Source organism: Hippopotamus amphibius, chromosome 3, assembly GCF_030028045.1.
Source record: "Hippopotamus amphibius kiboko isolate mHipAmp2 chromosome 3, mHipAmp2.hap2, whole genome shotgun sequence".
NCBI lineage: Eukaryota > Metazoa > Chordata > Mammalia > Artiodactyla > Hippopotamidae > Hippopotamus > Hippopotamus amphibius.
In genome coordinates this window covers 143,892,225-143,919,469 of record NC_080188.1, presented here as the reverse complement: position 1 = coordinate 143,919,469, position 27,245 = coordinate 143,892,225, and the positions used below count along the sequence as shown (strand labels likewise).

Here is a 27,245-nt window from a genome sequence, read left to right as displayed (position 1 = left end):
TGAATAAGTCCTGGGGAATTATGTACAGCATGGTGACTATAGTTAATACTGTACTGTATGTTTGAGAGTTGCTAACAGAATACATCTTAAAAGTTCTCATCACAAGAAAAAAATGTGTGACTCTGTGAGGTGATGCGTGTTAACTAAACATATTGTGGTAATCATTTTACAATATACACATATATCAAATCATTGTGTTGTATACCTTAAACAAATATAATGTTATATGACAATTATATCAATAAAACTGGCAAAAAATAGACACTATGTATTCATAGATTCAGAAAAAAATTACACATGGTTCTTTTAATATTGTATCCTTCATAAGCCCTATAAGGTATGATTTTCAGCACTATTAGTAGTGGGTTGAACATTAAAACAACATTACATTTCAAACATTATTAGAAATTGAAATAAAATATATACTTTTTAATCTTCAAGCAAAATATTTCCTTTTAATAACCACTCCATCATGAAAGTGGGAAAGAGAACTCTGTGTCATGGTCTGTCACATCACTTATCAGCATTGGGATTATATATCAACATCTTACAACCCTTTTAGAGTTTGGATTCCAGGTATCTTCATTTTCAATCAATTACATATGCAAGCAACCACATCCAAAGGTCTTGTCTAAGCATGATTCTGACTACTCTATTCATTGTTTTCTATAGTCCATTTTCCACCTTTACCTCAACTTAATGGTGGCCACAATGAGGCCATCTGAAACAACAGATTTGGTGGTAAGGTAACACCTCAATCTGATTTTTGTTGTTGAGCTGGCTCTTGTCTAGCAGAGAGCATTTAATGTGAGGCTCCTGAGAGAAACTTAAGGACACAGTCTTATCTTCTGATGTATGGGAGATAGAAATAGCTAACATTTTTAAAATTGTGAGAGTCCAATTTAGATTGTAGGCTTAAAGTAGAGAGAATCTTTCTTATCAGGGTGATAATTTTTCATCTTTGCTTACAAACTAGTTTTTTTATTATTATGATTTTTTTAAATCAAAGTTCATCTCTCTCTTATAGGACTTCAGTAATAGTGGCGAAAAATCCACACCAACTTTCTGGCCACTTTTCCAAGAGCTACAGACTTGGTAAGCACGTGATCTGCTTCCAAGATATCACAGGTAACAGTTTTGCCAAGTGGTTAGCCATGGCATAACAAGGATCATCTGCATTCAGGTCTTTAACATTAAGTCTTTATTGCCACCATCTGGCTTTTAGGTCAGTGTCAGGTATTTTAGGATTTTTTCATGTCACTACCTTTTTTATAGGTACTAAAATCTATATTAATTATGATACAAGTTCTGTCTGCTCTAGCAAAGATACAAATATAACAATGGCTTTTAAAAGGTGGAATTTTATTCTTCTCTTACATAACAGTTCAGGGCTTATATGTAAGCTCTGCAGTATTAGGAACCCAGGCTTGGCTTCTTTTATCTTTTTTTCCGCCATCCTTAACATACACTTCCCATATCTAGGTCCCAGGTGGTTATTTTAAATCCTGCCACTGCATCTGCAACCCAGAAGCCAGAAGGGGGAAAGAAGAGGAAGACAAGTGTACATTCTCTCCCTTTTAATTGTACAATCTTGAAGTTGCATGATGCACTTCTGTTCACATTCCATTGTCTGGACATGGATCACATGGCCACACCTAGCTACAAGGAGGATTTAGTTGGAAGACCAAGTGCCTACATGAATTCTCTATTCATAGAGAGACAGGAAAGAATGGAGAATCAATTGTCAAGAAGCAGTCTGTGCCACACAGGGTGCTAACATAAGAGGAATATGGATCAACTTACCACAATACCCTAAAATTGTCTTATTAACTTTTACATCATTTTCCTTTATATTCATCAAAGTCCTATTTTCCCATCTTGTTATTGAAGAAGGAAACATTATATGTTTTCCTATATCCCCACACAGGAGATTCATTGGAACATTGCTTTATTAATACATCTGGAATAAATATTTATTGAATATTAGTGAATATTGAGCTACAGAATATATCTGCTGGTGGCCTTAAACTGAGTATTCTTTTTAAATAAAAAATGTTTTGGGGAAAAAAACCTTACTCCATCATAAAAGGTAATTTCTGAAGAGTGATGCTCAAACAATCTGTTATATTGTGGGTTGCCATGGGAAAAAATGATAGTAATATCCTTAAATGTTATAAATTTATGATGTGTAATATTTAATCTTTTATTTATATTATAATTGATACATAATATTATCTAATTTATATATAATAAATTGATCCTATATTGTATTTTAATTATAATTGTACATATAATATATATACTATATATGTATATATAATATATGCAATAAATTGCATATACACTGCAATCATACAGAGCAATGTATACATTGCTCTGCTAGGGTCAAGATACAGACCTGCCTCCACCAAGACTGCCCCACCTGGCATGGAACTAGGGCTGCTCTCTGCTTGTAGGGAGTGATGCTGGGGATGCTTTGGAGTACAGCCCCAACCTCCTGGATGGCCTGCAGTGGCCCTGCAGCAAGTGAGCACAAGTGGGTCCTCATCTTCGTGTTGAAAATGACCCCGGAAATAGAGAACATGAAGCCCTCTGACCTCAAGAAGGACATGAATGAGACCTTCTGGGAGAAGTTCCTGCACATCAAGTTCACACTGAGCAAAATTAGCAGTTTAAAAAGGGAGATGCAGAGCCGCACTGAAGAGTGAAATCTTGGCGCCTCTCTCCATGGTTTATGTGTATTTAGAGTGTGCTGCTTGCCACTGACATCAGCAGTGACCTCTGTAAGAACGAAATCAAGCTGCTCATCAACAAGTTAAAAGAAAGTTTTTGATTCAACAGATTAGGTCTAATTGGGTATGGGTCCACAGTGCTCCTAGCCCTGGAACCTCTCTCTCTTTCCACGAACCAGGCGTAACCTCATTATATAAGACGTCTTACACTGCATTTCTAGCCAAGGTGGGCCTTTGCTCAGCAGGAAGGCAGCCACGCTGCTGAGAAACAGCCCAATGCTCTAAGTCTGCTTGCTGGGCAGAGGCACTTCTGCTGGCCGAAGGGGTTGTTCCCAGGCACAGAAGCACGTGCCCTGCTGGTCCCATTGCTGCATCCAGCCCTTTGTGGCTGGTGCTGTTTGTTTCTTTACACCCTTGTTTCCTATAGTGACATTGTTTTCATTCCAAAGCGCCTCATACTGCCCATGGTATTACTGAGAAACTTCCTGGATTCTTACATGAACAAAATATGGGGTTTTGTTATTGTTTCTTTATTTTTCATGTTCCTGAGAGTGGTCCGGCACCAGGACTTTTGATTTACATTGCATAGTGATGAATCAAGGATGATACTGTGATGTTAAGATTACTGTTATGGGTTTGGGTTTGAAAGCTTAGGAGGGTTTTAGTTTCTCCTAAGCCCTTGCCTACAATTAGGTAGGGTAAGTTGGTGTCAGAGGAATTAATATCTTAGATTTGGAGAAAATACCTCTGGTTTTCCATAAGAGTGGAGTAGTACAGTAAGATACTGAATTATGTGCATTGATAGTTCAGTTATATTTTTTCTATACAGTGGTTAAAGCTAAGGATAAAAATGACCAATATTAGCATTACCATATGATACACAATTCAGGGGTTTCAAATAACTATGATACTGTGATAAATATTATACAATAGAACCTTGTTATTTCCAACTGAAGTTAATTTAGATTTAGAATTTTCTGGATGCTTCATGTTTCTGAGATTTCTGGTTGTTTTCCGTCAAAAATTCTTATAATCAAACTTTGAAACACTTTGATGAGAGAAACCTCATCTCAAAGCAATTTAATTCAATTTACATTCATTGACTTTTTTATATTTGCAAGAAATTGACATGAAGTACATTAATCTATACTAAGTTCCGGCCTCAAATTTCAAATAAACTCTCAATACAACAATTTTCTGCATCTTATTTTTCTATATGTGGAAGCAGTAGATTGAGAATAAAAATGATTTAGCATATATGCATATTTGTACAACTATGATTACTCATTTCTAATTAACAGTTTCCTTTACAATCAAGTTCTTACATATATGTTTTGTCTGTTTTAGAGGAGGTCCTTTCTCTTTTTTTCCTTTCAATAATCACAGTTAATTAAAATAATAAATACTTCTGTTAGTAAGACTTTCATTGAACCACAGTTTAAAAATGTACAACAGACTCAATCAAATACACTCAAACTTTCTCAGAAAGCAATATTGAAAGATTAATTTTTAAAGGCATGTTTTGTAAACATAGATCCAAAAGGGGTCCTGAACAGACTTGTAATACAGCAGTCTTCAAAGTTGCTGACATAACCACTTTTATATATAAAGTAATGTCAAGATTTTAGAGAAGTTAGAGCATGGTTCTTATACTTATTCTTACCTCTTTGCATTAGTGTCCGAATATTAGGAAGTAACTCTGACCATGGTATAAATTCACATTGCGGTATATCCACAAAATACCCAAAGATAGAATGTTCACCATTTGGAAGGTTGATGCCTACATTTGAAAATGATAAATAAAGAAAGAGGCTCATTCATGGACTATTTCACTAAGGACAGGATCTCTATCTGATAGATATGATTACTATTCACCAAGGTTTGCCCAAGTACATAAAACAGGCCTCTTTTTTCTTTCTAATCTTTAATTGTACAAACAAAAAGTTTGATTAACTTTGCTTTATTTTGGATCCAGAAAGTGAGGTGAATCATGATCTGATATCCTCTGAAATCCTACCCAGAACTTCTGATTATTATCATTTGTTATATATTATTAAATGCCAGTATTATACTGGTTGTGGTCAAACCAATATATTAGAGAACTATGATACTTATTTGCAAACCTCATTCACTTTTCACTATAAAAGTAATAATTTTTCTAAATAGATTCTGGAGTCTACAGAATAATAGAAGCAAAAGAATTTAGCTATGGTTTCAACATATAAATATAATAGTGTTAATATTTGATGTATTTATTTGAACCATTTATAAAAATTTCACATACAGTAAAATTCACTTTTTCAGGGTAGACAGTTCTATGAGTTTTTTTTACCACATGTATGTATTCTTGTAATAACCATAATAGGCATGATACACAACAATCCGAACCCCCTAAAGAATTCCCTAGTGTTGCCCATTTGTGTTCAGATTCTTCTACCAGTCCTAACTCCTGACAACCACTGATCTGTTCTCTATTTTTATATTTTATTTTTTCCAGAATGTCTTATAAATGGAATCATAGGATGTATGTAATCTTTTGAAACAGAGTTCTTTCACTTAGAATAATGCATTTAGTATTCATCAATATTGTTTACCATTATTTATCAATAGTTTATTTATTTTTATTGCTGAGTAGTATTCTTTTGTTTGGATGTACCACAGTCCACTTATTCATTCTCCCATCAAAGAACACTTGAGTCGTTCCCAATTTTTTCAGTTATGAATAATGCTGCCTAAATATTTGTGTATAGGTTTTGGTGTAAATACACATTTTTATTTCTCTAGGATAAACACGTAGAGGGTGAAACGCTGAGTCACTTAGTAAGTGCATATTTAACAATTTAAAAACCATCATACTGCTTTCCAGGGTGGCTGTATCTTTTCTTTCTTTCCAGTTTTATTGAGATACAATTGACACACAGCATTGTGTAAGTTTAAGATGTATAGCATAATGATTTGACTTAAATATATCATGAAATGATTATAACAAGTTTACTGAACATCCATCATCTCATATAGATATAAAAGAAAAAGAAAAAAAGAAGAAATATTTTTTCTTTGTGATGATAACTTCTAGGAGTGTCTTTTAATTTTACAATTAGCAATATATCAAAGTTCCTATTACTATGCATCTACGCTAACACTTGGTATTACTTTAAAATTTTTTATTTTTCCAGGTTTATTGAGACATAAATGACAAACAATATTGTGCAAGTTTAAAATGTATAACATGATGATTTGATGTACAAATATACTGTGAAATGACTACCACTATAAGGTTAGCTAACACCTCCATCACCTCACATAATTACCTTTTTTGTGTGTCTGTGAGAACATTTGAGATCTACTCTCTTAGAAACTTTTAAATGTGTGAGACAATATTGTTATCTGTAGTAGTCAACCCAGTGTACATTACAACCCTGGAACTTACTTATCTTATAACTGTAAGTTTATACTCTTTGACCAACATCTCTTTATTTCCCCAATTCTCCTAGTACTTGGCAAGCACCATTCTATTTTCTGTTTCTAGGAGTTTCCTTTTTTTACATTCCACATGTAAGTGAGATCATACAGTATTTGTCTTTCTCAATCTGACTTATTTCACTTAGAAAATGCCCTCAAAGTCCATCCTGTTATCACAAATGGCAGGATTATCTTTTTTTAAGGACTGAATAATATTCCATTGTATATACATACCACATTTTCTTTATCCATTTATCAATGGGCACTTAAGTTGTTTCCATGTTTTGGCTATTATAAATGATGCTGCAATGAACATAGGGGTGCAGATAGCTCTTTGAGACAAAGATTTAATTTCCTTTGGATATATACCCAGAAATGAAATTGTTGGATCATATTGTAGCTCTATTTCTATTTTTTGAGGAACCTCCATACTGTTTTCCATAGTGGTCTCACCAGTTTATATAACTACCAACATTTTATGAGGGTTCCCTTTAATCCACATCCTCTCCAGCATTTATTATTTGCACACTTTTTAATGATGGCTGTTCTGATCCATGTAAGGTGGTACCTCATTGTAATTCTGGTTTGCACTTCTCTAATAATTAGCGATGTTGAGCATCTTTTCATGTGCCTATTGGCCATCTGTATGTTTTCTTCAGAGAAATGTCTATCTAGGTCTGGCCAGTTTTTGATTGGGATGTATGTCTTTTTGTTGTTGAGTTGTATGAGCTGTTTGTATATTTTGGAAATTAAGCCCTTGTTGGTCGCATTGGTTGCAAATATTTTCTCTCAGTCCATAGCTTGTCTTTTCATTTTGTTTATGGTTTCCTTTGCTGTGCAAAAAGCCTATAAGTTTGATTAGGTCCCATTCATTTATTTTGCTTTTATTTCTATTGCCTTGGGAGACTGACCTAAGAAAACATTGGTATGACATGTCCAAGAATGTTTTGCTATATTCTCTTCTAGGAGTTTTATGGTGTCATGTATTATATTTATGTCTTTCAGCCATTTTGAGTTTATGAGGATGTGTTCCAACTTCATTGTCCAGGTTTCCCAACTCCATTTGCTGAAGATTGTCTTTTCTCCATTGTATATTCTGGCCTCCTTTGTTGAAGACTGCATGTAGGTTAGGTGTGTGGGCTTATTTCTGAGCTTCCTATTCTGTTCCATTGATCCATATGTATGTTTCTGTACCTATACCACTCGTTTTGATTGCTGTAGCTAGGTAGTATTGTCTAAAGTCTGGAAGAGTTATGCTTTCAACTCCCCCCACCCCCCTGCCAGGATTGCTTTGGCAATTCTGTGTCTCTTATGGTTCCAAGTAATTTTAGAATTATTTGTTCTAGTTCTGTAAAAAATGTCATGAGTAATTTGATAGGGATCACATTAAATCTGTAGATTGCTTTGGGTAGTATGGCCATTTTAACAATATTAATTTTCCAATCAAAGAGCATGAGATATCTGTCCATTTCTTTGAATCACCTTCAGTTTCCTTTATCAGTATTTTACAGTTCTCAGCATATGTCTTTCACCTCCTTGGTCAGTCTTATTCCTAAGTATTTGTTTTTGATGTTACTTTAAAAGAATTTTTTTTTCTTTCCCTTTCTAATTTTTATTTCCCTTTCTAATATTAGTGTAAAGAAATGCAACATATTTCTGTATGTTAACCTTGTGTCTTGCTACCTTGCTGAATTCGTTTGTCAGTTTTAGTTGTTTTTGTATGGAGTCTTTATATATATAGTATCATGTCATCTGCTTATAATGACAATTTTACCTCTTCCCTACCAATTTGGGTACTTTTGTTTCTTTTTATTGCCTGATTGCTGTGACTACAACTTCCAATACTATATTGAATAGGAGTGATGAGATTGGGCATCTTTGCCTTGTTCCAGATTTTAGCAGGAAGGCTTTCAACTTTTCACCATTGAGCATTATGTTGGCCTAGGGTTTGGCATAAATAGGTTTCACTATGTTAAGATATGCTCTCTCTATACCCACTTTTGTAAGAATTTTTATTATGAATGGATGTTGAATTTTATCAAATGCTTTTTCTGCACCTATTGAGATGACCATGTGGTTTCTATCTTTTCTTTGGTTGATGTGGTATATCACATTGATTTGCATATGTTGAACCATCTTTGTGACCCTGGGATGAATCCAGCTTGGTTGTGGTGTATAATCTTTTTTATGTGTTGTGAGATTCAGTTTGCTAGTATTTTATTGAGAATTTTTGCATCTATTGTCATCAAAGATATTGGCCTGTAATTTTCTTTTTTAATAGTGTCACAATCTGGTTTTGGTATCAGGGTGATGGTGGCTTCATAAGAATAGCTTTGGGAATGTTCCCTCCTCATCAGTCTTTTGGAATAGTTTGAGAACGATTGTTATAAGTTCTTCTTTGTATGTTTGGTAGAATTGCCCAGTGAAGCCATCTGGTCCTGGACTTCTGTTTGCAGGAAGTTTTAAATTTAATTAATTAGGCTGCATTGGGTCTTTGTTGCTGTGCATGGGCTTTCTCTAGTTGTGATGAGCAGCAGCTACTATTCATTGTGGTGCATGGGCTTCTCAGTGCAGTGGCTTCTCTTGTTTTGTGGAGCATGAGCTTTAGGTGGGCTTCAATAGTTGCACCACACAGGATTAGTAGCTGTGGCACTCGGGCCCTAGAGTGCTTGGGTTTCAGTAGTTGTGGATCACAGGCTTAGTTGCTCCACAGCATGTGAAATCTTCCTGGCCCAAGGATCGAACCTGTGTCCCCTGCAGTGGCAGGCGAATTCTTAACCACTGTGCCATCAGGGAAGTCCCTGTAGGGATTTTTAAAAATTACATATTATAGTTCACATTTAATGATTGTTCTTTTAAAATTATCTATTTCTTCTTGATTCAGTTTTGGTGGGCTCTATGTTTCTAGAAATTTGTTGATTTCTTCTAGGTTGCCCAATTTGTTGGCATATAATTGTTCATAGTATTCCCTTACGGGTTTTTGTATTTCTGTGTTATCACTTATTATTTCTCTTCTGTCATTTCTTATTTTGTTTGTTTGGGTACTATCTCTTTTCTTCTTGGTGTGCCTGGCCACAGGTTTTTTGATTTTGTTTACGCTTTCAAAGAACCAGCTCTTGGTTTTGTTGATGTTTTATACTGTCTTTCTACTTTTTATTTTATTCATTTCCTCTCTGATTTTTATTATTTCCTTCCTTCTGCTGACATTAGGTTTAGTTTGTTCTTTTTCTAATTATTTTAGGTTATAGGTTAGTTTGAGATTTTTCTTGTTTTTTGAGTAAGGCCTGTATTGCCATGAAGTTCCCTCTAAGAATTGCTTTTGCTGCATCCAATAGATTTTGTATGGTTGTGTTTTCATTGTCATTTGTCTCAAGGTATTTTTTAATTTCCTCTTTGATTTCATCATTGATCCATTGGTTTTGTAGTAGTACTTTGTTTTGTCTGCATGTAATCATCTTTTGCTCATTTTTCTTTCTGTGGTTAATTTCTAGTTTCATGCCATGTGGTCAGAAAAGATGCTTGAAATAATTTCTACCCTCTCAAATTTGTTGAGGCTTATTTTGTGTCCTAACATGTGGTTAATCCTAGAGAATGTTTCATGTGCACTTGAAGAATGTGTATTCTGGGTTTTGTTGGATGTAATGTCCTTAAAACATCAATTAAGTCTAACTGTTCTATTGTATCATTTAGGATCTCTGTTGCCTTATTGCTCTTCTGTCTGGAAGATCTGTCCATTGATGTGAGTGGGGTGTTAAAGTCTCCTACTATTATTATATTCCCATCAATTTCTCCCTTTATGTCTGTTAATATTTGTTTTATATAGTTAGGTGCTCCTATTTTGGGTGCATACATGTTAATGAGTGTAATATCCTCTTTTTGTATTGATCCTTTTATCATTATATAGTATCCTTCTTTATCTTTCCTTATGGCCTTTGTTTCAAAGTTTATTTTGTCTTATATGAGTATTGCTACCCCTGCTTTCTTGTCATTTCAGTTTGCATGAAATATCCTTTTCCCTCTCATCACTTTCAACCTATGTGTGTCCTTCACCCTAAGGTGGGCTTCCTGTATCTGGATATCTGTTTCCTTCTTCAGATTTGGGAAGTTTTCAGCTATAATTTCTTCAAATACATTTTTGATCCCCTTTTCTCTTTTTTCTCCTTCTGGGATCCCTATTATGTGTGTTTTGGGATGCATTATCCCATGTCTCATATATTGCTTTCATTTTTTATTTGTCTTTCCTTTTGTTCTTCTGATTGGGTGATTTCCATTATTATAACTCCCAGATCACTTTTTCATTCTTCTGCATTATTCAGTTTGCTATTCATTGCCTTTAGCTCAGCTTTTTTCTTGGCAAATCATTTTCCTAATTTTAATTGGCTCCTCTTTATAGTTTTAGTTTCTTTTTACAGTAATCTACATTTCTATTAATAGGCTTTCTCAATTCCTTCATTATTTTCTTTACCTCCTTTTTGAACTCAAGATCTGGTAGATTGGAGATATCAGTTTCATTGTCTGCTCTTTTAGGGAAATTCTCTTGGTCTTTTAATTAGGAGTGGTTCCTATGCTTCATTCTACTCATGTTTCTATGAATCTATGAGTTTAGGAGAAACAGTTATGTACTATGGCCTTAAAGGGCTGTTTTTACATGAGTCCCTGTTTAGCTTCTGTATGAGTCTAATATTTTTTGTTCGAGAGTTGTTTTTAGTATGGATGTCTGCCTCTTCTTTCTTTAGTGTGTGCTGGCCATTTTACCCTTGATAGGGGGTGTGACTGGTGTTGTGGTGACCAGAGCCTGCACTGGATGTTGAGCAGGGCTTCCTCTTTGTTCTGTGGTTGTCACAGCCCTGTCAGGGGTGTTGGAGTGCACTTATTTAACCCTCTTTTACCTTTAATTGTCACATTTAAGAAGATGAGCCTAATCAATATAAGTCCGATGACAAGTTTTAAATTAATATTTTGAAGTATGCATAATTATGACTTTTTTCCTTAGAACTTACCTACTTGTGCATTGCTTTCAAATAATTCGTGAACAAGGTTGTTAAAATCATAGGTTACTCTTGCAGGTGAATCAGGTTCAGAACTTGAATACAATATTATGTCATCTTCATGTTCATCTTCACGTTTTAAAGTTCCTCCAAATGCCCAAGTAAATGCAAACACATAAAGCTTTTGAATTGTTTTTTTTAATTTAACAGGATTTTTCTCCAGACACCATGCATTTTCATCCCTGCAGTAGGTAGATGTGGAAAGGTGAAGATTAAAATTTTTAGAAAGCAGTTGAGCAATCTATTTCACTAACATATCAAAATTTCATTACTAAAAATTATAATATTGTTAAGTGTTAACATGAAAATTTTAGAGTTAATATATGAGTATAATTTTCCTTTGATAAGTCATGTAAATTATACACTGCTACTATTTTTATTTTTAAAGTACCATATGTGTAAAAGATTTGTAGTCAACCTTTATTTCATTTATTTAACAAATGAGACAATTTTATTTTAGGTTAATTGATTACTTAAGAGTTTATCTGTCTTTTGGGAGAGAATCTGATAATTCTCCATTTAATGTAGAAAGGCATAAGTGAATGGTCACTTACTCTGTACTCTTCTTAACCAGATCCTACAGGTTGACTGAGATCAAACTGGCTAAAACCAGGCAGTGTGAATCTGGGGAGAGTCTTCTCCAGTCTGGATCAACCTAAGTTATCCTGGTCTGTGGAACCCTCACATTCAAATTCTATAGTGATAGGGCTGATGATGATGTGGCTAAATAAAAGCTTTGGGCCTGATTTCAAGATTTTTGTTTGTTTTGTTTTTTTTACTTTTAAAATTTATTATTATTATTTTTATATTATTTTTACTTTTTTTTCTTTTGGCTGCATTGGGTCTTCATTGCTGCATGTGGGTTTCTCTCTAGCTGTGGTGAGTGGGGCTACTCTTTGTTATGGTGCACAGGCTTCTCATTGCAGAGGTTTCTCTTGTGGAGCACGGGGTCTAGGCACTTGGGCTTGAGTAGTTGTGGCACGTGGGCTCAGTGGCTGTGACACGTGGGCCCTAGAGTGCAGGCTCAGTAATTGTGGGGCACGGGCTTAGTTGCTCCTCAGCATGTGGGATCTTCCTGGATCAGGGATCAAACCAATGTCCTCTGCATTGGCAGGTGGATTCTTAACCACTGTGCCACCAGGGAAGCCCCCAAGATATTTTGAATAGTTCAAGATTTAGTGTTTTCATAAAATTACTTATAAATTATGAAAATCCTAAAAATATATCGCTGAACTTTATTGGCAATTATTAAGGTATAATGCATTTGTATAATTCTATTTGAAATTTCTAGTCACGTGTAATAGTTCATTCAGCAAATATTTTTTTGAATTCCTACTACATATCAGTTATTCTGAACAAAACAGACATGATCACTTATTTTTGGGATAAGAAAATGAATACCAACCCATTATATGTGTAAATAATGAAGAGTCAAGCGTACCCTGCACAATAGTTGTAGGGATAACTAATTTAGATTTTGGGAGTCAGGGAAGGCTTCTTTGAGGAAGCAACAGTTAAATTGAGACCTGAAGAATGAGTGTGATTTGGCAAAATGTAGGAGAAAGAGCACTTTGAACAGAAGGCATACATGTGCCGAGACCATGAGGTGAAAGGGTCATGGCTAGTTTGAAGAACTGAAAAATAAGAAATCCAGTGTCACTGAAGCATACATAGTTAGTGGAAAAGATTGGGAGATGAGTCTGGAAAGGTAGGCAGGGGTTTTAAGTTGCACCAAGAGTTCTGTCCTTTCACTCTGAATGTAATGGGAAGTCATTAAATGGCTATAAAAAAGGAACATAATAATTTATGTTTAAAAAAAACAAACTCTTGCATATGAATACCAGGAGACACATGCAAGAATATTAATCACAGTAATATTTGTAAAAACAAAAAATTGAAAACAACCTATATGCTTATGAATGGATGAATTGTGACATATTTTTACAATGAAATATTCAGTGAAAATGAATGAAGATCCCCCTACATGTACAATGGACTAAGCATAGGGATATAACATTGAACAAAAATTCAAGTCAGAGAAGAACATAGTGATTCCATTAAAGATTAAAAACATGCAAAGTTGAAAAATATATTGCTTGGGAATATATTAATATACACAAAATACAGGCTAGTAGTTATCTCAGATGATTGAAAAGCATAAGATCTAGATAGGTACACTGGGGACTTCAAAGATAAATTAGTATGTGTTTTCTATAATTGAGTGGTGTGTATACAGATTTTGTGTATTGTTATTTATATCTTACACATATTTTATGAATATCCTTTTGTGGCTAGTTGCTATTTAATAAAAATTGAAAATAATATATGGTTGTCATGTTAGGAATGGACTAGAAAAATTGGGGAAATTTAGGATGCTATTACAACAGTATGGGCAAGAAATAATAAAGCTTTAGTCTAGGATGCTGACAATCAAGATGCAGATAAGTGAATAAATTTGAAGGTAGAATTGACAGTTAGAGTAAAAACCATATTTGCAATGTTCTATCATTTAAAAGCAAATGTGACATGAATGTCTCAGTGTCTCATAATGAGATGTAGGAAGGTCTCAACGGTGACCCCCTGTTCTACAAAATGGCAGAATTGTGGAGCTAACAATTTTTATAGCTATAACTTATTGAGCACTTATTCTGCACCAGGAACTATTCTAGATACCTAGCACATCACATTGTTATTCCAGTTTTATAAATGAGAAAATCAAAGATCAAAAATATTTAGTAACTGGTTCAACATTTCTCAGCTTATAAAGGGCAGATTCACGAAATAAATTCACGTCAATTTTATTCCTTTCTCAAGTATGTACAGTCTGGACAAATGTATTCACATTATTTGTATAACTTATCATCAAAATCTGTTGATCTAGTATTAGATATATGACTCTAAACTGGAATAAGATAAATTTAGTTGAATTTTGTTACTATGAAGTCACAAGATTATTGGTTTATTGACAGGTAATCCTGTGCCTATTTGAGTGTTTGGCACTTAGTAGATAATAAAACATGTCTGTTGAATGAATGTAACTGACCTCTTTTCTACATCCTTGAATTTGACAGAAAGTTTTGAACGTGAGGTTGTCTCCTCAGTCGAAATGTCCTCCAAATCTTCATCTTAAAAAGGAAAGATAATTTTCCCACAATTAACAAAAACCTAAAATTTAACTGGTTATTCAGTGAGGTTTAACCTTTTATGTTTACTTTGTGAACTGTCATAAGAGAACATCTTTGTTTCACATTCAGTATCTTAGAGTTATGAGACCAACTAGTTATCCCACCAAAAGTATAAGTTACTTATCTAAGAAGAGAGGAGGAGAAAATGTACCTACAATGGTCAAATCATTATTTATTTGAAGAGCAAATCTGTATATTTCTGTTCCTCATTCTATTCTTGCAGCTTTTTGTAAGTTTGATTATTCCAAAATGAAAACTTTAAAATACTAAAGTTTTTAGTGACTACTGTCAAATATAGTGTGCATTACAAACTAAATAATAAATGGATCCTAATAAGTGAAGCATTAAAAAAGAAAGCTGTATGCTTTCAAAGAAGAAATCTATTAAAACACATCAAACAGGTACACCTTAGGTAGTTTGTAATTGTCTCCTTCCTACTCTCCATCACCCATTTCTTTTTTCAACTCATCCATTCCACAGAGGAACACAAAGAGTGAATGATATGCATTATTCCTTTTAGCTTATTTTTCTTTTATAATGTTTGTTTTCTTTACATTAAAATAACATGGGCTTCTTGTAGAACATTTAGAAATATACAAAAGTATACAGAAGAAAATAACAATCACCCATAATTCCACCACCCATAGATAATATCGATTAGATGTTGATGCATTTCATTATGGCCTTTGATATAAACATATAACATTTAAATATTAAATACATATTATTTTAAAATTTCAACTTACATAAAAAACTAAAAATACTTGGGTTCTAACTCCACTTTTTATTTTAAGTCTATCTTCATCTCTCTCCATTGAAAGATGATACTGTTGCACCTTAATTTATGAAGCCATTCTCCAATTATTGGAATTCAGATTATAATTACTGCTTTTATGATTATAAATGATTCTGCTATGAATAAAGCTCCTTGTACATAAATATGTATAACTGTATGATTATTTCTTTACAATAAATTCCTAGAATAAGAGATACTAGGGAGAGAGATGTCAGCATCATGGCAATGTGAGACACTCCCTTTATCTCTCCCCTTTAATCTACAACTAGTTAAACATCCATAACTCAACAAAGGTGCCTCCATCCAATACACCAGAATTCCACACATCTGTATATCTAAAGGTGGCTGGACTGGATCACATAAAAGAGACAGAAAGAGGGGAAGAGCAGAGGTTGTGTCTGTGATCCTATGAGGGTGAGTAAAAATTATTCACACTCTGGCCGTAGAATTTATTTTAATTAATTCTTAGAAAAGACAAATACATCATTTTTTGACATAATCTCCTTGCTTTTTCAACACATTCTGTCCATCTGTCAACAAGCTTTTGTACCCTCATTAAAAAATGTTTTAGGCTGAGCTGTTAGCCACAAATGCGCCGCTGTCTTCACTTCTTCATCAGAAGTGAATCTTCGTCTTCGGAGGGCTGCTTTCAGGGAGCCAAACAGGTGAAAGTCTGATGGAGCAAGATCAGGAATATAAGGAGGATGTTTTAACACCTCAAAACAAAGTTTTTGTGCAGAGTGTGGACAGTGTGGGCAGAAGTGTGCAGACATTCATTGGCATGCAAGATCACAACGCCCTTAGATAGCAGTCCTCTGCATTTAATCTGAAGTTTAGGCTTCAGCACAAACTTTTTAAAACCTAAGTCTGAATGGATTATTTCATAGGCAGAGCCATGGATGATTTGCCACATAATCTGCTGTCAGTTGTCTATTCAACAGAATCATTTCATGTGTAGGCTCAATGTTGTCATCAGCCATGGATGTGGACAGGTGTCCGGCTCCTTCTTGATGGTTAACACTTGTGTGACCTTCCTTGAACTTCTCTATCCATTCATATGCACTTCTTCATGATAAAACACTTTCTCCACCCTGTGCACAAAATCTTTGATAAATAACTGCACCAGCTACACCCCCAGACCACAAAAAATGAATCACTGCATGTTGCTCTTCTTTCATGTAAACCATAAGTGGAACATCCCTTTTTGCTTGCACTGCAGTTACCAATGAACTGATGTAACATGTTCACACTTGCACAACAGTGACTGGGGAGACAGTAGCCTTGAACGGAAAGTGCTGATAAGACAGTGTGGCCAACAGAACTTTTAAATAACTGGAGTGTGGATAATTTTTGACTCACCTTCATAGAACTCAGCCATGGCAGCTGAGCCTGCAGCATTAGAGAACCCAACCCAGTAGCATCAGGAGAGACAATACCTATGACTCCAGCTTCCTAGCCACAGGGACACATGTGGCTGTAGGGAGAAGCAGCAGAAGCAGGGCCTGTGACCATGCCCTCTAACCACAGAAGTGACCATGACTCCACCTGGGAAGCTACAAGAAAAGTTTTTCCTGCCTAAATTTCTGGATGAAAAAAGTGTCCCATAAGAAGAATAAAATCTCAGGCATATGCCATGTGCCAGTGTGGCCTTTAAATTTCTACCACTTTGACATTTCCCTATACATAAAATTGAAAATTGAATAAAAATCTGAAAGAAAATAGAAAACAAATGTGTTTAAATACTTAAAGAAGTAAAATCATGAGACTAAAACTTTATGTAAATAAGGAAAAGCAAATTTGTAAGAGAACCAAATAGAATTCATAGAAATTAAAAATATATGGCTAATTGGATTAAGATCCCAAAGAAGAGATTAAATAGCAGATTGTTCACAGCAGAAGGGAGAGTTAGGAAATTGGAAGTTAGGTACAAGAATATTATCCAGGCTGTGGCACAAATAGGTAAGTATGAAACAGAGGTTAAAAGACATGGAAGAAAGTACAAGGAGGCTTGTCTTATTTCTGACTGGAGTTCCAGGAGGAGAGAATGGGGATCACAGGGAAGAAGCAATTTTCAAATAAATAATGGTCAAGAATTTTCCAAAAATGAAGAAAGATATGCAATCTCAGATTCAGAAACTTCAATGACTACCAACCAGTGTAAATGTAAAGAAACCCATACCTAGATATTGTAGAACATTCAAAGAAAAGAGAGAGAAAAGACACTTTTACCTAAATAAGATAGTTGAATGGGCTTCATGATTATTACCAAAAATACAAACCAAACTATGATAAAATAATATATTCAAAGTACTGAGAATAAAATATCTGTCAAGTTAGAATTCTAAGCCAGCTAAACTATCAGTCATGAGTTTGAAATAAAATTTCAGATGAAAACCTGAATGAACCACTTACTAAAACAGCCACTACAGAATATGAGAAGGAAGAAGTAGGATGCAAGAAGCAAGAATAAAGAAAAATGTAGATAATATAAACACTGGCTATTTATTTACTGGCATATGACTTTTCATATTTCATATTGATCTCCCCTGTTCCTATTGTTACTTCCCCTGTCTGATCCCTAATATTTTTAATTGGTGTCTTGTAGAGATTTTTATAATTTATTACTTTTTTCCCAAGGGAACGGCATTTCTTTATTTTTTGCTTTGAACTTTGTTTTCTTTCTTCTTCATTTGTGTTAACTCTGAAACTTTTTGTAGCTGCTTCTGTTGAATACAGTTTATCTTTTATGTCTTCTAACAAATGCATTTTGGGCTATAAAATTCCTTCTGATAACCCACAAGCTTTGAAGTATAATGCTTTTGTTCTGTATGTCTTTATCATCTACATTTCCCATCAGAATGTAAATTTATTATGCCTGAGACTGTCTTGGGGGAGAAATGATTAGCTTATATTTCTTCATTCAGCCTTGGCTAGAAAATGCAGATAAAACTCAAGGACAAGGGTTTAATCAATAGTTTTATGAGAAGTCTTAAAAAAAAAACCAAACTGTTGACATAGGTGCCTTTAGAAGACAAGGCACTCAGCAAACCACTACATCATGTTAGCCAGATAAAGAAGATATTAGTAATATATATATACTGATTAGTATAAAAGTTATATTTATTCTTGTTATGTTTTTTTGTTACCATAAAAAACTTGAGTTTTTAGGTAAGTCTGTTTGCTTAGATGGGCAGAGTGATTTCCTATAATACTGGAAATTTTTGTTTTAAAATCTCCAAGGACTATAAACTCTAAGTATTTGTTTTAAAAACCTATACTTGTTTAAATGTTATAGAAAACTGCATTTGTTCACCTAAAGATCTATACTAAATTTGACACCAGAGGTTCTTTAATCAACAATATGATAATTCAGTATTTGTGATTTCAACTTTATTTTAAAGTCTATTTTGTCTGATATGAGTATTGCTACTCCACCTTTCTTTTGATTTCCATTTACATGGAATATTTTTTTACATCCCCTTACTCTCAGCCTGTCTGTGTCCCTAGGTCTAAAGTGGGTCTCTTGTAGATAGCACATTTACAGGTCTTGTTTTGTATCCATTCAGCCAGCCTGTGCCTTTTATTATCATTTAATCCATTTACATTTAAGGTAATTATTGATATGCATGTTCCTATTACCATTTTCTTAATTGTTTTGGGTTTGTTTTTGTAGGTCTTTTTCTTCTCTTGTGTTTCTCGCTTAGAGAAGTTCCCTTGGCATTTGTTGTAAAGCTGGTTTGGTGGTGCTGAATTCTCTTAGCTTTTGCTCATCTGTAAAGCTTTTGATTCCTCTATTGAATCTGAATGAGATCCTCCTGGGCAGAATAATCTTAGTTGTAGGTTTTTCCCCTTCATCACTTAAAATATACCCTGCCACTCTCTTCTGGCCTGCAGAGTTTCTTCTGAAAAATCAGCTGATAATCTTATGGGGATTCATTTGTATGTTTATGTGTTGCTTTTCCCTTGCTGCTTTTTTTTCCCTTGCTGCTTTTAATATTTTTCTTTGTATTTAATTTTTGTTAGTTTGATTAATATGTGTCTTGGCATGTTTCTCCTTGGTTTTATCCTGTACGGGACTTTCTGTGCTTCCTGGACTTGAGTGACTATTTCCTTTCCCATGTTAGGGAAGTTTTCAACTATAATCTCTCAAATATTTTCTCAGACCTTTTCTCTTTCTCTTCTACTTCTGGGACCCTTATAATTTGAATGTTGATCCATTTAATGTTGTCCCAGAGGTCTCCAAGACTGTCCTCATTTCTTTTCATTCTTTTTTCTTTATTCTGTTCTGTGGCAGTTATTTCTACCATTCTTTCTTCCAGCTCACTTACTGATTGTTCTGCCTCAGTTTTTCTGCTGTTGATTCCTTCTAGTGTATTGTTCATTTCAGTTATTGTGCTGTTCATCGCTGATTGTTCTTTAGCTCTTCTAGGTCCTTGTTAAACATTTCTTGTATCATCTCAATCTGTGCCTTCATTCTATTTCTGAGATCTTGGATCATCTTTACTATCATTACTCTGAATTCTTTTTGAGGTAGATTGCCTATTTCCTCTTCATTTATTTGGTCTTGTGGGTTTTTACCTTGCTCCTTCATCTGCAACATATTTCTCTGTCATCTCATTTTGTTTAACTTACTGTGTGGTCTCCTTTCTGCAGGTTACAGGATTGTAGTTCCTCTTGCTTCTGTTGCCTGCCCCCTGGTGGATGAGGTTGGTCCAGGGACTTGTATAGGCTTCCTTGTGGGAGGGACTGGTGCCTGTGCTCTGGTGGGTGGAGCTGTGTCTTTTCCCTCTGATGGGTAGGGCTGCATCAGGTGGTGTGTTTTGGGGTGTCTGTGAGATTAGTATGACTTTAGGCAGCCTGTCTGCTGATGGGTGGAGCTGTGTTCCTGTCTTGCTCATTGTTTGACATAAGTTATCCACAACTGGAGCCTGCAGGCAGTTGGGTGGAGCTGGGTCTTGGTGTCGAGATAGTTACCTCTAGATAGGTCTCCAGAGGATCCACTGTGGGGCACTGTGGGGGCAACTCAGACTCTGACTTGGCCCAACTCCCATGTGTACTTGCCCCCAAAGTTCCCTTCTGCTAAAGCTAGACTGGTCTCAGTTGTGGGAACACTTGTCTATTCAGACATCCAACAGATGCTCAACTTTATTCTGTAACTTCATTAGTATGCAAGTTATCTGACTTCACTGGCAAATGAGTGTGTTTTGGCTTTTTCCCTGTGGGCATCTTTCTCCCAGTGGGCCTGTTTATATTACACCTTGCATCTTTGATGATTTTATTTCCAAAAATCAATGGAAATGTGTTTTTCTCTACCAGCCTATTTTATTCACTGCTATATCCATAGTGCCTAGGACAGTACCTGGAACACAGAAAGTGATCAATAAATATTTATTGAATGAAATAATTCAGTCCCAAACACTTAAAGAGCTTTTAATGTGATCTCCTCTTTAACTCAAGGATTACTTGGGATAGCACTTTTTAAATGTCTAATTGTTCTGGGATTTTCCCCCTTTAGGTAAATTTTTATTGTTGATTTATCATTTAATAGCACTGTGTTCAGGAAACCTTTATAGTATTGTTGAAATACTCTGAAGTATCTTTTGAGGCCTAAAATGTGGTTAATATTTGTAACTGCTCTGTATATGATTAAAATGATTTTTGATACAAATTTCTATCTTTATCTATTAGGCAAAGTTTATTAAATGTATTTTTAACTATATAGTCCTTTAAAATTTTTTCTAGACTCTTAGTTTCTGTAAGAGAAGTGTTAAAATTTTTTACTATGATTGTGGATTTGACAATTTGTTCCTACAAATTTTTTAGTTTTTTATTTAAATATTTTGAGGCCATATTGTGCTTCAAAACAGTCATAGTTGTGCACTTTCCTAGTGGATCATTACAATTACCAACATAAAACATCCTTCCCTTGAACCTTTAATGTTTTTAGCTTTAAACTCCTTTTGTCTCACAATGCTGTCGCTACCTTATGTATAGATAAATATGTACATATAAAACATATGTGAATGTAGGGTTAATAATCTCCTCATATATCTTTTCCATTATTTTGCTTTCAGTCTTCATTTCATTATGATTTGAGTGTGTCTTTTATAGTTGAGTTGAAAAATTAAATTTGAGAATCTTTATCATTTATTCATTGTAATTAGTGATATATTTGGTATTTTTCCAGTCATTTTATTTGAAATTTAAAAAAATGCTTTCTATTTCCCCATTTCCTAAATACCATTATTTTGAATACTGTTTTTATTCAGTTGTTTTACTTTTATAGTATGACAGTCATATATTTGATTAAAAATAGGTATTGTGCAATTCTTAAGGTATACAAAAAAGTACAAAAATTAAACAATGAATGCTTTTTAATACTCTTCCCAGCTTAAGAAATGAAACACTACTAACATATCTGAAGACCTCTGGCTATTACTCTCTGTTATCATTTCTGTTGTTTTCTACAGAAAAATGTTTCACCATTTTGAATTTATTTTCATGCATAATGAAAATAATTTCAGTACATATGTATCCCTAAAATCTATAGTTTCACTAAATATAATTTTTAAAATGTATATAAATGGCATCAAATGTATGTATTTCAACAGTTTGCTTTATTCCACTTAATACTATGTTTGTGGAGCACCACTCATGTTGATTCGTGTGGCTTTTAATCTGGATATTTTACACACTTTGGATAATAATTTTTTCTTGTTTATATGTGTTATGATCTGAGACTTGGCTTTTAATTTTATGGATTTTATGGTGATTTTAAATAAACATATATTCTTAATTTGCATGTATTAAAACATATCAATCTTTTCCTGAATTGTTTTTGCTTTTGTGCATTAGAATATCTTTCATTGACTCAATATCATGAATACATTCTACTATATTGCCTTCTAAAAGTTCTCAAGTGTCATTTTTTCTATTAGGCTCTTTAATCTACTTGATATTTACTTTATTTTTATGTATGGTGTAAGGCAATAAACTCTTTTTTGTTGTTTTCCCTATGGATAACCAGCTGATCCAATGTGACTTATTAAAATGTCCATTTTTCCTTATTGATCTGCTGTGCTTTGTCATTTATTTTGTTTAGATTTTCTCTGTTTTTCTTTTTCTTTTTTTCTTTAATCTCAGATGTTCCTTCTGAAGTAATTTTCCTTTTACCTGAAGTTCATACTTTAAAAATTCCTTTAGTTATGGTCTGTTGTGGTCAACTCTCTCCAATCTTATTTGTCTGAAAAATCAAAGTAGTCTTTACTATCATTTTAAAGTGGAAGGCTAACTGGCTACCAATTCTAGGTGAACAGTTACTTTTTTCTCACCCTATTATAGGTAAGATTGTTTACTGGCTTCCATTTTTGTTGTTGAAAAGTGTGTTGTCAATGTAATTATTATTCATTGGAAGGCAATATGTCCTTTTTCTCTGTTTATCTTTCAAAATTTATTCTTATCTTTGGTACTCGGTAGTTTTATGATGGTAAATCTAGGTGAGTGTCTCATTTATCTTGCTTGAAATTTGTTGCACTTTCTGTACTGAGGATACATGTATTTTATCAGTTCTGGATAATTCTCAGCCCACTTTCTTTTTGAATACAGCTTTTTCTTCATTCTTTCTTTTTAGAACTCCAAATAAATGTATGTAAGAATTTCTCTGTCTCAATCTTCCCTGTCTTTTAACCTCTTTTTCATATTGCCATCTTTTTTGTTTTCTAGTTTGCTACTCCTCTCTTCAGCATTGTAAAAAACTAGGTGGATATTAGCCCACCCACTTAGTTTTCCATTTCAATGACTACCTATATAATTTTCAGAAGTTCTGTTTGGTTATTTTGTGGATTGTTGAATAATTTTTGATAATCTCTCAAAGTAGTCTTCTATTTATTTATACATTATGTAAAGTATAAGATTATACATTAAATATAAATAATCCAAAGGCTCCAACTAAAAGCCAGAGATTGTCAGATGATAAGAAAGCAACAACTATATGTAAGTTGTCAACAAGAAGTGCACTTCAAGTGTAAAAACACAGATAGGTTAAGAGTAAAAGGATGGAAAACAGCATATCAAATAAATGCATACTTGAATGTTTATAACAACCATATTCATAATAGCCCCAAACTGGAAACAATCCAAATGTCCATCAACTGGTGGCTTTGTAAATAAATTGTGGTATATCCATAAAATGGAAAATGCTCATCATAAATAAGGAAGGAGCTACTGATATATATATCCATATTGATGAATGATGAAAACATTATGCTAAGTGAAAGAAACAAAGCATAAAAGACTACACACTTTATAATAATTCTATTTATATGAGTTTGTAGATAAGGCAAAATTACAGTGATGGAAAGAAGGTCAATGGTTGTCACAGTCCTAAGGTTTGAGGGAGGGGACTTGACTGCAAGGGAGCGAAGAAAACTTTTTGGGGTTATAGAAATGTTATATATATTGATTGTGGTGGTGGTTACATGAATGTATACATATGTCAAAAATCAAGTTGTACACTTAAAATTAGTGAATTTTATTGTGTGATAATTATACCTCAATTTATAAAACATGCCTCAAAAAAAAACAAAACAAAAAATCTTAATAGTATTATACTGCCATTTCCCCTCTCTCATCCTTTGTGCTATTTTTATCATACATTTTACTTCTATAATACATACACTATATACTCTAAAATGCTTTGCTACTATATGTATTCCATACAATCACTTGTCAATTAAAGGGGTTTTAAAATGCAAAAATAAGTTGTGTATTTATCTAAATATTTATCTTTACAAACACTTTAATTTCTTTACATAAATACAAGTTTCCATCTGGTATTATTTATTTTTGCTACTACTGTTCTTAACATTTTTTTTAGTGAAAGTCTGCTGGTTGAGATGGAGTTTGGCATGTAGGATATTTATCAGAAATAAATACCTGTGGACGGCAGGGAGAAGGAGCACTGTTGGACAAAGGGAGAAGCCAGACTGTGCTGCAGGGCCAATAAAACTCAGCCTACCCTATGAGGAGCTCTGGAGCCAATGAGAGCCAAGTAGTTGGAAGTTCATACCTATGTTATGATCATGCATTGGAAGTGGGCCACTCTGTGAAAGGAGTACTCTCAGGTAAAGCAGCTCTTTATAGCTGAGACAAACTCTGACATAGCCAAAAGTTGGAAGCTGTCTGGTGATGGCATTCTCAGCTACTGGGGCCTTAAGTCTTTCTTCAAAGTGGTATCTGAGTAGCACATTTCCACATTTCCCAGAGTCCTCTCCTTATACCACTTGTATTTACTTCTTATCTCCCTCCTTTACTACCCATTCTAGATTCTGTTCTCCCTCAGCTTCTACTTCTGCCAATCATAATGTCCCTCTGCTTGCATGTCCAAGACTCATTCCTGAGGGGTCTGACCCTGTAGTCAACAGGCCAGTGTTGCTGCTCTTGTACATTTACTATCACAATTGAAAAAGGGAGTCTCAAGAGGTACTCAAATGGATCACTAGATTCCACACATAGTCCATGACATCGTTATGTAACAAGCCTCTCTACTCCTGATCAGGGTCAATTATCTCTGTCAAAATGGTGATCTTCCTTTTGACTGCTAATATTTGGGTACAAAGAGACTTTAGTGTCCAAGAATCCATAGTTTACAGTTCAGTAGGACACTAGTCATGTCCCCTGGCAAAAGTGTGCCTGTTGTGGGGACCAGGACTTTGAACCTGAAGAGTCCAGTGACAGGAATACAAATCCTCCAGTGGGTCATTGGGAATGACTGTAAATCAGGTCACTCCTGTTTCGACCCTTGATTCCTATATCCATTTATTCTTCCCATTGGTGATATAGCACCATTTAAGCTCTCTGATTCAATGTGTAATCAATGTCCTAGAGGATGGTATCCCATTCTTATAAAGTTGATACTTCACCTGCATCCTAAGCAGGCCATTCCAATATTCTATCAGACCTGCAGCTTCTAGATAATACAGTATATGATTCAACCAGTGAATTTCTTTTTAAATTAAAAAAATATTTTTTTAGAACTTTTATTGAGATACGATTGACACACAATAAACTGCATATATTTAAAGTGTACAATTTGATAACTTTTTCTTATTAGTAATGTATATATGGCAATCCCAATCTCCCAATTCATCCCACCCCAAGCCCCCCCACCCCCATTTTCCCCACTTGGTGTCCATATGTTTGTTCTCTACATCTGTCTCTATTTCTGCCTTGCAAACCATCAACCAGTGAATTTTAATGTCATAGATCCATTTTTGCATCTTTTTTTTGTTGAAAAGTGCATTCCCTGGTTGGATATGAGGTTATATGGAATACCATGCCTGTGGATCCAATACTCCATGAGCCCTCAGTTTGTGTGCTCATTGAGGCCCTGCAGGCAAGAAAGTCCAACCTACATGTGGCATATAAATCTACTGCTGTTAGAACATACACTGGCTCTTTCAGGATGGAAGGAGTTTGATGTAGAAACTTGCCATCAGAATGGTATTTCTTAAAATTTTATTCTATTAGGGACTCAGCACCTGTCTCTTGCTGGTAGGTTAGGCATTTGGTGGCAGTTGTAGCTAAATCAGCCTAGATATGTGGGAACTTATGTCGTTAAGCCCATGTATAGTCTCCATGTCTCTCACCATGGCCATTCTGTGCATGTGTCCATGTGCCAGGGCTAGGCTGGCTGAATTATCTGGTCTATGGTTCTCCAGAAAAACAGAACCAATATGATATGTATGTATATATATGAATATATGTGTCTTATTGTGATAGAAGGCGGGGGAGAGAGAGAGCAATTTTAAGGAATTACTTCAAGTGATTATGAAGGTTGGCATGTTCAAAATCTGAAGTTCAAGTTCAAAGGCTGTCAGGCTGGAGACAAAGGGAAGAGCTGATGCTGCAGTTCATATCTGAAGGCCGTCTGATGGCAGAAGTCCCTTCGGCTTGGGGGAGGTCAGTCTTTTGTTCTACCCAGGCCTTAAACTGATTGGATGAGGCCCACTCACATTATGCAGGGCAATTTGCTTTACTCAAAATCCACTGATTTAAATGTTAATTTAATCCCCAAACACCCTCACAGAACATACATACTAATTTTTGACAACAAATATGGGCATTATGGCTCAGTCAAGTTGATGCTCAAAATGGACCATCATAGTCTACTTTGTTGCTTAGTACCACTTTCATGGTGGATGATCTGTGGTATTAACATGCACTACAAAGACCTTCACACTAATGCCCACTCCCATATATCCACCCCCTGTCTCTATTCCAGGACTCTTTATTCCCTTCTCTTCCAATCTTTCTCTTTCTGGGTCCCTGATCAGCCAACCAAGATATTCAGGATTGCCTGTGAATCCATATATAACCTAAACTTGGGCTACTTCTCCTTCCATCCAAGTGGATGACCAGATATACCATTCAAAGCTCTGCCTATTGGCATGATTCTCTTTTGCCACTGTCTAACAAGGCTATTCCTAAACAAGGATGCAGCGTTACTGCTACCCCTTTTGAGTTTGCAACCACACTGAGCTGATCTATGTATAAACTAAGCTCAAACCTTCCCCTCTTCCATCAACCAGTCAAAAGGCAGCCCCCATACGGCTGTAAGTGTGAGCTAAGGGAGGGGTACTGGTGCAAAAATGTTTGCAATATGGAGGTTTGAGTCACCTACTCATACAATTTGCTTGTGCCTTCTGGTCTTGCTTGTGGTTGATCCTGAATGTTCCATTGACAGGTTTAATGGAACCCAGTTTGTGATAGACTTCTGGCTCCAGTGTCACTTGGTATTCCATGATTAATCACTCCATCTCTGCTAGAGTCCGGTAGCATGGCAGCAGGTTTTCTTTCTGTTCTGGTTTGGCTTCTCTCTCTCTTGCGCTCTCTCTTTCCCTTTTTACTGCGGTAAACTGCACATTACTTACAATTTATCATTTCAGCCCTTTTTAAAGTGTGCAGTTTAGTGATGTTCAGTATATCACTGTTGTGCACCCATCACCATTACCCATCTCCAGAA

At 34.9% G+C, this 27,245-nt stretch overlaps 1 protein-coding gene across 1 annotated transcript in view; it reads right to left on the bottom strand.

Annotated features, from left to right (window-relative positions):
- DNAH14 (dynein axonemal heavy chain 14) overlaps positions 1-27,245 on the bottom strand; it is a 537,201-nt gene that overhangs the window by 223,403 nt on the left and 286,553 nt on the right. The window contains exons 41-43 of the mRNA XM_057727198.1: positions 14,286-14,367; positions 11,195-11,424; positions 4,396-4,512 (exon numbers count right to left, since the gene is read on the bottom strand). Coding sequence (XP_057583181.1) covers positions 4,396-4,512; positions 11,195-11,424; positions 14,286-14,367 — 429 coding nt within the window. The remainder of the gene's footprint in view (positions 1-4,395; positions 4,513-11,194; positions 11,425-14,285; positions 14,368-27,245) is intronic.